Source organism: Bufo gargarizans, chromosome 8, assembly GCF_014858855.1.
Source record: "Bufo gargarizans isolate SCDJY-AF-19 chromosome 8, ASM1485885v1, whole genome shotgun sequence".
Taxonomy (NCBI): domain Eukaryota; kingdom Metazoa; phylum Chordata; class Amphibia; order Anura; family Bufonidae; genus Bufo; species Bufo gargarizans.
Window position 1 is genome coordinate 172,980,394 of NC_058087.1, and position 14,377 is coordinate 172,994,770.

The window sequence follows — 14,377 nt, forward strand, 5'->3', positions numbered from 1 at the left end:
TTGCTGTATGGTGGTGTTATCCAGTCATGGTATGGAGCTATAACGTTAGTGTTTTGTTATCCAGTCATGGTATGAGCTATTATCCAATATGGTGGTATTATTTAGTCTCTATATGTTGGTGATTATATAGTCAATAAATCTATTATTATTCGAGGGTAGGGATAATATCGTTACAGTATTTACTGTAGATTCCAGTACATGATACTGTGGAGTGAGCCTTGTAGAATACAGTCCACACCACTGATCACCAGGACCAGGCTGTGCGCTCTGCCAGCCTCCTGTACTATAGCATGCAGTACATTGCAGCCTCCCTTCTCTGCCTCTAGTGCTTGGCACTTGGCACTATCATGGCACACTAACGCCGGTTTCACATCACGTTTTGCCATTCATTTAATGTCTACATAAAATGTATATGTTAACAAATGCCTCAGACTGACACCATACAGTGGCATCCGCACCATAGTCCCATTGTTAAAAAAAAAAAATATATATACGTTGTTTTTTTCCCCCCAGACTTGGCAGGATACAAAAGCAAAGTGTGCTGCGCTTATGTATCCCTTTTTTCCAACGTATACATCAAAAGGAAGGCAAAAATGTGATGTGAACCCTCCCTTACATATGCACACATACAATGCCAGGATAGTCATGGAGGGGGGGGGCCCATACAAAATTTGGCTGCGGGCCCAGTCAGTCCTGACAGGGTGTGTCCTGGGGGAATAAGTGCGCCTACTCTTCACTGTGCATGGCCCAAGGGAGAGCTGGAGCGGGACAGCCGCCACCGTAACACCACAGTTCTCACCCTACTACCACTCCTATCCTCTCCTCTTCACACCTCCCGTCTGGTCCACTGCAACAACATGTCCGTTGAATTAGCTCCTCAGAAACTGAAGGTAAAAATGTCCTTTACGCTACATGCACATGACAGTAAAAAAAAGTCAGTTAAAAACTGACATTTTTAACAGATTTTTTTCACTGATGCCTTTCTGAGAAACGGACGTTACAATCGGACCCATTCAATTGTATGGGGGTAGTCGGTCAGTGAAAAACGGACAAGATCTTTTGATGTCCGTTTTTCATTGGCAGTCAAGAAAACTGCCATGTGAATTACCCCATAGACTACCATTGGTATGGCCTCCATAACATGTCCGTTTTTCTCTTTCGTGGTCATGTAGCCTTATGTTAGCACGTTTGGTCAGTGACAAAGTCATAACCAATATGGTGGTATTTTCGGTAGTCACTTTTAGCTGCAATGCAAGAGGCTTCCCGCTATCAACCTCAGAAAGCTCTTGATTTCAAAAGTCCGAAAACTTTAAAATCTTCTAACTTTTCCGAAATTTGATTGCAGCACTCTGGAAGAAAATGATGTTGATGATGATTATGAGTATGATGAAGCTTCCAGAAAATGTCATCTTGTATCCAGCCGAGACGCCAAGAGTTTTAGCTGCAATTTAAGCTATTTAGTGCCCTTCGACATGGATGATTATAAAATAGAAGTACAAGGTCCATCCTCAGAAATTCTTGCAACTATTGAAAGCTTTGTGCCAATCTGTAACAGTAAGTTCCCATAATAATGAGGCGGATTTACCTGCAGTCCAGTGGATATGAAAGGGATAATAAAGGGAATCTGTCACCATGTACCGCCATATTCATTTGAATGAATTGTTAGGTGTGCCATAGTCATCTGAGTAAAGCGCTCTTGGTCCCATCTTGATTTTTGGCCGCATTTCAGAGAAATTAATCTTTTTATCATATGCAAATTAACTGGTCAGTGCAACAAGGGTGTGACCATTGCACCTCGCTGCACAGTAATCCACGCTCCATGCTCCTGGCCACCCCGCATTCCAGTCACAAGGCCAGGCGGTGAAGTAGTCAACCGGACCTTCTGCGCATGTGCCATTATATCGGTATGCAGCGTATACGCAGTACAGCCTTGCTGCTTGCCAGGGCTGAAGTCAACTCTACTGTGTGTGTGTGCTCCATTGCTTTGGGAATCAGTGCATGCGCAGTAGACATGACCTGCAGTAGACATGCAGTCTGGCACTATCCAATCAGTGCTGCCAGTGTCAGCATATAATAGGTACAATAAAAATACTAGTGAACATCTCCCCATGTAACCAGGGGATGTGCTGCCGGCTGACAGACAATGTAGTGTATGAGAGCTGGGGTGCGAACAATCACAAGAACAATCGCTTGTTCATACTCCTCCAAAGGTAAACAAGCACCAATCACCTATATATCGACTCATCAAGGCTCGTTACGGGCAATTCATCTGCTTCTCTAAATGGACATTAAAGGGGTTTTCCGGGATTTTCATATTGATGATCTACCCTCGGGACTCCTGGCACCCCTGCCAATCACATGTATGAAAAGGTCCTGGCGCTCCGTGAGCCCTTAGGCCTCTTCCTAGGTCATGTGATGTCACATTCATCCGTCACATGACCTAGGAGCTGCAATACCAAGCCCAGCCACTATACGATCGGCGGCGCTGTCCTTGATAAGCTGCAAGGAGTGCCGCTGCCTCATCCAACTACTGATCGGTGGGAGTCGGACGCACGCTGATCTCATATTAATGACCTATCCTGATGATAGATCTCCAATATGAAAATCCCAGAAAACCCCTTTAAGGGTGGTGTCTTTTTCATGGTTTTCAATTGAGTTATAAAAAGCACCATGATTTTCTTAGCTGCCATAATGATTGTTATTCCTCTTTCTCCTGATAATTTTAGTATAAAAGAACATTTCATTTTAATGTCATTTTTTTTTATTATTAAAGTCAAGCTGGACCCACCTTCCGATCTCTCCTACAATTTCACTGGCACTGCTTATAACCTAACGTGGCGAGGAAATACCGACTTTGTCACCGGGACCAGAATACATTATCAATTAAAGCTTAAGCGAGAAGCATCCAGGCAGGTAGGTAATACGGCCCAATGCTGCATGCGACCCCGTTTTGGCATACGTCTGTCTATTACAGTCTTTGGGCATGTCAGGATATACATGGGGAGAATTTACTCAAGTATTCAGCGACAGGGCACCTGGAAGATATGCCCTAGGGCCGGGATGCCGAACCTGCGGCTCTGCAGCAAGAGAGCCGAGCTAAGAGGTGGCTACTAGTGGTGGACGGGCCATAGACCCTATGAGAAATTTCCTGGCTGGCCGATGCCTAGGGGGCTGCCCGGGCCCTCCTCACGAGATCTGAAGCTCTTAGAATTAATTAATTAATGCTGGGAGCATCAGGTACTTGGTACTGGCTGGCAGATGCAGGTGCCCTCCTGAATTGAGCTGTATCACCTTCATCAGTATGGTAATAGGGCAGTATTTTATGCTGCACTGGGGTATTGCTGGTCCTGCCTAGTTTTGTTTGCCCCACCTACTTATGAAATCAGGGGAAGGAGAGTGCTGACATGAAGAACAGGTATATAGGACAAAATATTCAGTGTCTGGGGTACCCTGGACAGATAAAAATTCCATTATGGGACCAGAGAGCCTGTTTAATGTCCAAAATCAGCTTAAAGGGAGTCTGTCACCAGATTTTGACCTTATAGACCGCTTACATAGCGCTCTAGCATAGCAGTCTATGATTCTAATGGTACCTTTGATGTTTTCTTGTGAAGTTCCCCCAAGGCAAAAACAGACTTTTATTCATATGTAAATTAGGGCTCGCAAGTGCCCAGGGGCGGCGTTCACCTCGTTGGTGCCCAGGTTGTTCTGCCTCTTTATGTTATATCCCGGCCCCAGCCTCTTCCTTTGCCCGCCCTGCTCTTCCTGTGCGTCCTCCTTCTCTGCAGCGAGATCCCGCGCCTGTGCTATCCATAGCTTTGCCGGGGCATGCGCACTGCGATGCCCATTGTGGGCACGGCATCGAAGTAGCTACTGCGCATGCGCCGGCCAACGGCGCGAAACAGCGGCAAGGAGGCGGATCAGAGACACCCACAATGGGCATCGCAGTGCGCATGCCCCGGTTAAGCAATGGAGAGCGCAGGCGCGGGATCTTGCTGCAGAGTACTTGAGAAGGAGGACGCAAAGGAAGAGCGGGGCGGGCAGAGGAAGAGGCTGGGGCGGGGATATGGCGAAAAGAGGCAGAACAGCCTGGGCTCCAACGAAGTGAACGCCGCCCCTGGGCACTTGCGAGCCCTAATTTACATATGAATAAAAGTCTGTTTTTGCCTTGGGGGAACTTCACAATAAAACATCAAAGGTACCATTAGAATCATAGACTGCTATGCTAGAGCGCTATGTAAGCGGTCTATAAGGTCACAATCTGGTGACAGACTCCCTTTAAAGTAGTAGTCTAATCATTGATATTTATCATTGGAAAAGGTAACCCCAATTCCCCACCCCTCTCCGCCAGTGAGACAACAGTGAATAGTAAATATATAGATCAGTATATAAATATGGAATAGAATATTACATCTATTTTAGATATAAAAACAGCCAAATGTTGCCACAGGGGTGTTTCCTTACCTTACAGAGAGTGGAATGGAGTGGTAGGGAGCATGCTTTACCACCCCTCCAGAGAGGTTCTCCTCACCACCATCACGATGGTTGGAGGAACAAGGAGACTGGGTTTCCCGATCTAGCAATCAATGGAATTCCCATCCATTAGACACTTAGCAATCTAATATTCATCCCTTATCCTGTTGATGAGTAGTCAATGTTAAAGGGGTTGTCCGACAGAAAAAATTTATAGCTTGTATAAATGCTTGTGTATACTTGTATGACTGCCGGGTGACAAGATAGCACTCCACAGCCTTCAAAATGGCTGACAACGGTTGCAAATTGCTGCCTTAGATTACTGTAGGAACAGTAGCTCTGGAGGGAAAACTGCTGATCTTTCAAGAACCAAAATACTGTGTAGCAAACAGGAGAAGAACAGCCATAAGCACATACTGTATAAACTGTGCTGTAGTCTAAGCTTTCCATAGCGATGAATGGAGAAGCAGTGATCTGCTCCTCAGGGACATGCTGGTGTGGTTGGACAGTACGCCTACGGTGGGGAGATTTTCATTTGTATAATATAATGTATGTAATATTGGTGAGAATTTATCAATTTACCTCATTCCAGGAAACTCTAAAGAAATCAATCTATGACAAATATGTGGAGTTGTTGGTATCAGAGTTCGATGAAGGCTCCAACTATATTCAGATTCGCTGTATTACAGAAGATCAGGAAGATTTCAAAAGCCTTTGGAGCGAGTGGAGTTCAGAGCTTAAGATTGGTATCTTACAATCTCCTTTTTTTAAACAGAATTTTTTTTTTAATGTTATGGCTTTTTGTCCTCAGACTTTTTGTCCATGTGCCTGGTATTGCATTATTCACCTATAGCCTATTAGCCTATTGACAAGAGTCCACACATCAAGACCTTATGCAGAAGTGGGGAGAGGACGGCAGCAAAAAGTAGTGGTAGTAACAATGTCAGTGGTAGTAGTTACTCACAGCAGCGGTTCTTACTCTGGCGCTCCCTGGTGCCATGCAGTGATGGGAAGGATGCACCTTTTCTTTTCTTCAGAGCACTTCCTGTCATTGGGGTTTCTGCGTGGTGTTGGGTGGGGTTCCTTTGGTGAAGATGCGTTTTGAGGCACAAGGCAGGTGTTACATGGACAGGTCATGGGGTTCAAGCTATGGTGAAGCAAACGGCAGTGCAGTGAAATAATGAGGACTGTTTTAGTGCAACGTCCATTGTACTTTACTGAAGCAGTTTAGTAGATCGTCACAGAGATGAGGAACCTGAAGCGTATTGTCCCAACCAATATGCAGGGAAAGTGCAGTCAGAATGTACATTTGTTGCCTTTTTTAACAGATGTCCTGCACTTTATGGGCACTATACGTTCTGTAAAATCCAGGAACTCTTTCCCTCAGGGGCTGACACATATGCTGTCACTTTTCTGCTTTTAATCCACAGGCCTAAAGTACATCCTGATAAACTCTTCTACTTCACTCATATTCACAGCTCTCACTAGACTAAACTTCTGTAGGGGAAGGGATGGTGCCAGCCTAGCCTAAAAACTGTTGCTATCAAACTCACTCTCTGCCCAGACACAGTCTCTGGGACAAACAATGGATAAAGGACAGTCCATTAACCCTTGCAGTGGAGCACTGCATAGAAGTGGGACACTGCACTTACTTGGTCTGCGCAGTTCATTGTCGGTTTCTTGGCTGTCTTCATTGGACTTCCAGTCCCCGTCTGTCAAGTTTCTGCATGGACGGGTCATGTTCTCCACTGCAGTCAGTCAATGACCTCAGCGGTGACATGTCCCCAAGCAGCATGTGACCCAATAGTGAAGTGCCACTTGGGAACATGCCACCACTGAGGCCAGTTATTGATTTAAGCGGGACACATGACCCCAGATGGGGACCGGCAGTCCGGTGAAGTCAGCCAGGGAGCCAATACAGCAGTGGATACCAGGCATGTATGGATTTCTCAACAGGTTCTGCTATGTGGGGTTAGATTTAACAAAATAAAAACATGAAAAAAAGGCAAACAATTAAGGAGTTTTCCAGTTTGCATAAGTTATTCTCAATAAATTCAGCATTAAATTTGCTGACAATTTGTATGCTAAAAATTAGGCTAAAAATTCAGTCCCTGAACTGATTTCAATTCAGGGGTAAATTTTGTGTGTTTTTGCCAAGTTTTATCTAAAGGTTAAATGAAGGTTCTATATAGAATCTGGAAATCCCCTTTAAGTACATTCTATTATAGGAATGGAAAAAATTTTGTTCAGCTTGTCAGGTACCACTATAATTAACTAAACTATATAGTGATATATTGTTACATACAATATTATAATTTCTGTATTGTATTGTCTTATAATGTTCTAATGTAGATTATTTTCATATTTTTTTCCCTTAATTCATCAGAAAAGGAAGTAGAACTACACGTGTCGCAAAACCAAGACATCATTCATATCATCACCATAGTAACCCTGCTTACAATAACGCCTGTTTTGCTGTTCCTGGTTTTACGCTCCAACCTTTCTTCTAGGTAGGTAATAAAATGATGAATGATTATGGGTGGCCTCTTGTGGTGGGTCCTCTGAGGATCTCCGGAGAGGAGGATCTGCAAATAACCTGCTAGAATTCTGCAGCAGCAAAATACACAGCAAATCAAATGGATTTTGTTGCAGAAATCTTTGCGGGAAATGCTACGGGTGTGGCACAGATTTCATTGTAAGGTGTGGAATCCACTGCAGAAATCTGCCAAATAAAATGACACGCTGTAGAATTAAATCCATGCCTCGTATCATGTGCAGATTTTCTGGCGGAAAATATCTGCCGCGTGTGGATAAGATTTGTCATCCACTTTACTGCTGGAGAGAGAGTTGGGAGGAGGGGAGTGGTAGTTGTGGCACTGATGGGTATGGTTGTGGTTCATGATCGATCGCTGACCTTACTCCAGCACAATCCCCAGGGCCATGCAGTGAATGGAGGGAGCAACCTTTCTTTCCTTGGGGAACACCCTGGACTTTCTGAGGGCCCCTGCCTGGTGTTAAAATGGGGTGCCCTTGACGTTAGGTAGATGGATACAAGGCAGGAGGATGGATGCAAAAGCTGGCAAATGGATGATTGGGTCAATGACCAGGCAAAAATGAAGTCTCTCTTTACTGAATTGATGATAGTAGTACAAATAGCAGCAATAGGCACAGTTCCAAAGTATATTACAGTGTAGGCTTTTCCAAATACCAGTGTATAGGCAGCAACAGTGAAGGTGGTAATTAGAGATGAGCGAAGTTCTGAAAAGTTCAATATCGCAACTTTGCCAAAGTTAGCCAAGAAATTCGATTTGTTTCGAATTAATTTGTCACTAATTCTAATATATCAGGTATACCTAGGCCACTGTGCCTTAGGGTATAGCCACACAGAGTGGTTGCGCTGTAGGTGGGTTGCAGCCATGCTGCGGTGAAGAACCGTGTGACCAATTAGCCCGCAGCTGCCTTTCTGTATAGCACTGTATAGTCCTTCTTCATTGTTAATGGTCGCACGGCACCTTTAAACAGGAGCTGTTGCTGGTATGGGGTTTGGCTGGTTAGGTGGGGGCACAATATGCAGATTATTGCTGTTCTGGCCTGCAATCTCCTGCAGGTTATTTGACAGTAAACACAGAATAATAATCAGCTGAGGCATACCCACTTCACCAGCCCCAGCGCTCTCCTGTCCTACAGGTGGGAGCCCTTTTTCTGCCATCTGCTTTTCCTCCTTTTCCACATCATCTAATATTGATGAGAATATGTCATCAGGAACATCCAGCTCCTCCTCTCTCTGCATCTTTCTGACTTTTCTAGGACATTGAGACTTTGAAGGATGACTGCCATTCTAGGAAAAACTGATTCGTTACCATGAATTGCGAGAAAATCCAGATTCGTTGTGAATCGAAGTTTTCCTAAACTTTGGACTGAATTCCGCTTCAAATGCTTTGCTCCGCTAAACACTAGTGATAATCCTTCCTGAGTCTCTCTCTAGATACGTTTTGCAATCTTCCCAAATAACCACAGGCAATATACCCTTTCCACAGCAGTAAAGTCTTGTTTCCTTAAACGTGCGATACCTTACTGTCGGAATCCTGCATGACCTTCTGTGAATGTTGGACCTCTTTTGCTCAGGGGTTTCTTAAGTATAGTTGCTTTCTGGCAGCTTTCAGTCTCCAGAATGATGGTTCCTTAGACTATTCAGGAGCTAGATCACACATGTCCTTCCTCTAGGCCTGGTCAGATAGCTCAGCTTAAACTCCACACCTAACCAAGGGGCGAGACCAACCCATCCTCCTGGCAACTGCACTGAAAATCTGATAAGCATTAACTACTTGTTGCCCCTACCTAACCATTTGGGATACATAGTGCATAAGGAAATAAGAATTTCAACAACAAATCAAAACAATTAACTTTAGCAAACAACTCTTAGCAACAATCGACTGGGTCACTGCACTGCTACTGTAAACACTGCAGATTCTCTGCATGCAAATGGGCTATGAAAACTTTGCAGACTATATACCATATGTGGCAGTATGCTTAGAGTATGTTTACAGAGTTGTATGAAGACACTGAAAATGTAGAAGTCGAATCCGCATCAAAATTCCACACATTTTCCATGCCGTTTTTCTTTAATGCAATTTTCAGTTTGCAGCAAATTCAATGAGAATTTCCACCAAGGCTAAGGGGGTAATTTATTAAGTCCGGTGTTTTAGGCACTGGTCTAAATAACCTCCATATCTGGCGGTGGATGGCCTCTACATAACTCCGGTGCTTCCAGCGCCAGTCTAAATCTAAGCCAGTTTCCTTGCAGGCTTAGGCCTCATGCACATGGCCGTTGTTTTCGTCCGCATCCGAGCCGCCGTTTTGGCGGCTCGGATGTGGACCCATTCACTTCAATGGGGCTGCAAAAGATGCGGACAGCACTCTGCGCATGCGGACAGCACTCTGCGCATGCGGACAGCATGCGCTTTGCGGACAAGAATAGGCATTTATATTGAAGGCTGTCCGTGCCGCCATCCGTGTTTTGCAGATACGCGATTTGCGGACCGCAATACACACCACGGTCATGTACATGAGGCCTTACAGTACATTTAGACCTAGAACAGGCGTAGAAATGATGAATGAGACACCCACTTTTTTAGACCTGGCGTGAGCAGAAAAAAGTTGTAGACTGCGGCACAACTATCCATTGCGCTGCAATCTGGGCCAGAAATACGCCTAATAGAGGTGTATTTCTGGATAATAAATTTCCATATTAAGATTTAATCTTTTTAAAACAATATTTTCTAAAGTGAAATATTTTTTATTTGACACTATTTTTTTTTATTGCATAGATTGAACTTATAAGATGTCACAACAGGATCTGTATTTATATAAATAAAATGGGCAAAAATAATAGTAAATGTATATATTTTTTCTTTCTTTACATTCGTAATTTAGTGTAACAAATGTATACAGAAGAAAATAATCATCTTACTCTCCCATGTATAGCAATGAGAAGCATGTGTATTAAATACATGCACATCATCGCTGTAATACCTGAGAACGAGGTCCCTGTTTTATATTTTTGTGTATCTCCAGCTATTAGCTAGTATTTGGCCTTGTTTTTCTTCAGTGGGATGTCTGATAATGAGCGTTACACACCGAGATTTACCATTAAAGTGGTGGACGTACATATATATATATATATATATACACCCTAGCTGCACGGTGCATTGACAACTGGGATGTATATATACAGATAGTGGACGCCAAGGGATTAAGAGGACTGTCTTATGAATAAAACCCCTTCTCTAAAGACAACAATGGGATTGTTCTACTGTGAATTCTGAGATCCAGGAATAAAATAGGCTTGACATGGCTTGGGTGCATAAAAATGTTTATTAAAACTATGATACAGAGTAAGGTAAGTAGCATCTGGCTGACACTTATATGATACGAAGAGGAGTGGTAATCACAAGACGCATGATACCCTCATGATGTCCACAATGGAGCTGAGCTCTTTCACATACCTAGATGTTTTCTAACTTCCTGGCCCCACTAGCTCCTCCTAAAGGTCATCAGAGTGCAGTACACATGAACAGTTACTTCAGACCTTAGGAATGCAGCCTGGCACCTGGTATCACTAACCAACTACATTATAAGGAATTAAAGGGAAAGAAACACTATAATGAATTAAATAATATAGAATACCATTCATCCATTCACGACTCTTCTCATGGAATACATTTTCTATTATATTTCAGAATAAACGTTTCTTTTTCGAAGAAAATTCCAACAGCAGCTAATTTTTTTCATCCTCTATATCACATACATAATGGAAATTTCCAGGTAATTTTATCTTTAAGGTTGTACTCGTTTTGCTTTTTTGTCTTCATATTATGCACTTCTACTACCATACAGAGCTTGTCTGTGAAGGTTCTCCTTCATCCAGCTCATAGTATATCAGCAGTAATATGTCAGAGCAACTGGACTTGTATTTTTTCTTTCTTGAAGACCTTTCTCTAGTCATCTAGTCAATTAGAATTGCATGTACAACAAATCTCAGGCATTACATACTGGTGACTCATGCTTCAGTCATTAAAGAAATATGTTGATTGCATTTGCATGACTGAAGTTATGAGGTGTGATAAAACTGCCTCGGAAGCATTATAAAGGACACTTGTTTGAAGACAGCACGGTATGCATCTTAGGCACAGAGGAGAACTGGTTCAAAAGAGTTGTGAAAGAAGTTTATTTATGTTAGACTGGAGAAACCAAAACTTACAATGCTGTTCCAACATCTCTCCCGAGGCAGTTCAATCACACCTAATAGCTTCAGTCATGCTATCAACGTCTTATCTCCATGGCTGGAGCACAGGTCACCAGTATTTTTAATGCCGGGGTTTCTTGTACAGGCCATTCTAAATGAAAAAGCTAGTTGGATGACTAGCAAAACATCTTAAAGAAAAAAAAAAGATATAAGGAGTCCAGTTGCTCTGACTTACTACTACTGGTGTCCAGAGCTTGTGATGCATTGCACCATCTCCATTTCTGTTACTTTGTGACAATCAATATATTTAACATTTTAAGGTGTTTTCCTGTCCTTAGATATTAATGACCTAATCCCTAGGATAGGTCATTAATATCAAATCGGTGAGGGTCCAACATCTGGTACTCCCACCAATCAGCTGTTTAGGGCCGCTGAAACTATACAGGAAGAGATACAGTAGATTGAATGCACCATCCAGTGTGTCTTTTCTGGCTCTGGAGTACTGCAGGTCCAGGAGCTGAGCTGCAGTACTCAGGCATGGAGAGAACCTTCTGCTTCTGGTTCACCAATTTGATTTTAAATGATGACCTATCATAAGAATAGGTCATCCTTATCTAGGTGCACACATGTACTATATAGTGTGTGTTAACATTAGTACTCCTGGAATATCCCTAGAGGTTTAGATAGGCTTAGCTGTTAATGCCTAGTATTTATGGTGGTCTATGATGAAGTTAAAGGGCTTGACTTGGACATTTAAAAATTGTATTGAATGCAGGGGATGTGCTAAAATAAAATAAATATTACTCACCTTGAAAATCCACCCCACTCCGGTGTTAGTGCTGGTGTGGGATTTTGTCCTGCAGTGATATGACTACCTTCACAAGAGCACTGTAGCCAATTAGTGGGTAGTTGCATCTTCTCTGTGCAGCCACCTCTCCATTTGCAAGACCGAGCCCCATTTTCAAGATAAGTCAGGTCCATTTGGATATGCTATAAATGTTTAGGTCAAAATAATCCTTTAAATATTGATGACCGAGCCTTAGGATAAGCCATCACTATCAGATCGGTGGGGATCTGATTCCCGACACCCCCATTTATCATATGTTAGAATAACCCACAGTACATGGAATGGGTCTGACCTTGCAGTACATTTCCTGACCAGAGATGTGCCAGTACATATGCTTCTATCAGCCGCTTGGTGGGAGTCCTTGAAGTCAGACCCCCATCTATCTGATATTGATGTCCTGTCTTGACAGAATTGTACAGTCAAACTCCTTCTTATTGTGGTCAAGCGATGAGGAGGAATGGAGCACTTAGGACCTCCATCACTATCAGATCAGTGGGGATCTGACTCTCGGCACCCCCAGTTATCATATGTTAGAATAACCCACAGTACATGGAATGGGTCTGAGCTTGTAGTACATTTCCTGACCAGAGCTGTGCCAGTACATATGCTTCTATGAGCTGCTCGGTGGAAGTCCTTGGAGTCAGACCCTCATCTATCTAATATTGATGACCTGTCTTGATAGAATTGTACATTCAAACTCCTTCTTACTGTGGTTAAGTGATGAGGAGGAATAGAGCACTTAGGACCTCCATTCTGATGATCAGTGGAGGTCTCATCGGTGGGGTTCCCATAGATCAGGCATGTCTCTCCTATCCTGTGGCAGGGTAATATAGTAGAAAAATACTGTTTACGTACACAAACAAATTACTAATTGTCTTGTTTCTCAGGATTGGACTAAATATCCAAAGAAATGTAAGGAAAATAAGAAAGGTGGAGAGCACGATTTCCCCCAGGACATAGACCTCTACAGTACCACTGTACTGTATGTTCAGAAAGAAGTTGTATCCAATGTGAGACTTGAATCTCCACTATCTAAAGATGACATCTCACTGGAACATGACACCAGTAACTCCATGTCTTGGAGTGATCTGCTGGTGGAGAAAGAATTATCTTTTAATGGAATGTATCCCCCGTTCTTTAGCAGTTTCCCTAGTTTTAGCAACGACATCATCAATGACGCTGTTTGCAGTTTGGATTGTCCAACAGACTACTTCTCCTATGATGGAAACTACATTCCAAATTCTCAAGACATCGTTGAGTAATTGCATTTATCTTAGCTACCTTTATCTCTGACAAACTTTCTACAGTATCTGATTAGCACTAATCAGATCAAATGGCATCGGATGAACTATGACTTGGAATAGTGTCATGAGTAATCGGGTGACATTTCTAAGTACAACAACCATTTTTGTCCAGGAGGGGCCCTTGCTGTATGCACTGCCCATCAGAACCATACATATGGTGTACCGTGACGTGCACAAACTATGAAGCAATATACAATAAATACTACATTCACTGTGCATAGTGTGACAGTACTGTATCCTGGTTTACCCAACCTGTGTAAACCCCAGGCAGGGCCAGCGTTAGGGGGAGGCAAACTGGGCAATTGCCATAGGCCCCATCACCAAAGGGGCCCCTTCCAGTCAGTGGAGGATGATGTTCGGGTCGGCAGCCCCGGGCCCAGCACCGCTGGAGGGCCCAACACCGACCCGAACTGTAGCTGGCCAGCTAAGACCTGTTCTAGGTTGCTAATATAGCTTATATGTTTATACAGCTAAACCTGCCAATACAGTTCCTATGTTTGTGTGTTAAAGACAAAAGCAGAGTTATTTACAGTGACTTTATGTTTAGATGTCATATAACTGTTATATATTGTGTTCACAGAAGCAGGAAAGATAATATGCCTTTAAGATTCATTATATAATGTAAGGTAAGCTCAATGACACAGCAGAAACAACAGAAAGCTAGCCTCACACACAGCCGGTGTGGGAAATTGCCCTATCAGGAGCTGCTAGATTACACCAGAGGAAAGAAGCTGAACAGAAATTTACGCCACTAAGAGCTATGTTTTATGGAAGTAAGAGGCCAAAATAGGTATTTAACAGTTATATAATGTTCCTACTGTTACTCTAGTTATTAGAACTGTATACTGAACTAGTTATACAGTAAGGTCCATAAATATTGGGAAATCAACACAATTCTAACATTGTTGGCTCTATACAGCACGACAATGGATTTGAAATGAAACCGTTTCAAGGCTCTCACAAGCGGCCCCAAACGTATCAGTTTAGCCCCAATGCATTCTGAATGGA

General features: G+C 43.0%; 1 protein-coding gene across 3 annotated transcripts in view; it reads left to right on the forward strand.

Annotated features, from left to right (window-relative positions):
• LOC122945755 (interleukin-9 receptor-like) overlaps window positions 1–13,585 on the forward strand; it is a 39,160-nt gene extending 25,575 nt beyond the window's left edge. For all 3 annotated transcript variants that reach the window (XM_044304929.1, XM_044304928.1, XM_044304930.1), the window contains exons 6-11: window positions 1,346–1,554; window positions 2,774–2,913; window positions 5,066–5,219; window positions 6,860–6,983; window positions 10,713–10,797; window positions 12,953–13,585. In XM_044304929.1, coding sequence (XP_044160864.1) covers window positions 1,346–1,554; window positions 2,774–2,913; window positions 5,066–5,219; window positions 6,860–6,983; window positions 10,713–10,797; window positions 12,953–13,327 — 1,087 coding nt within the window. In that variant the 3' untranslated portion in view covers window positions 13,328–13,585. The remainder of the gene's footprint in view (window positions 1–1,345; window positions 1,555–2,773; window positions 2,914–5,065; window positions 5,220–6,859; window positions 6,984–10,712; window positions 10,798–12,952) is intronic.
• Window positions 13,586–14,377: the final 792 nt, after the last annotated feature.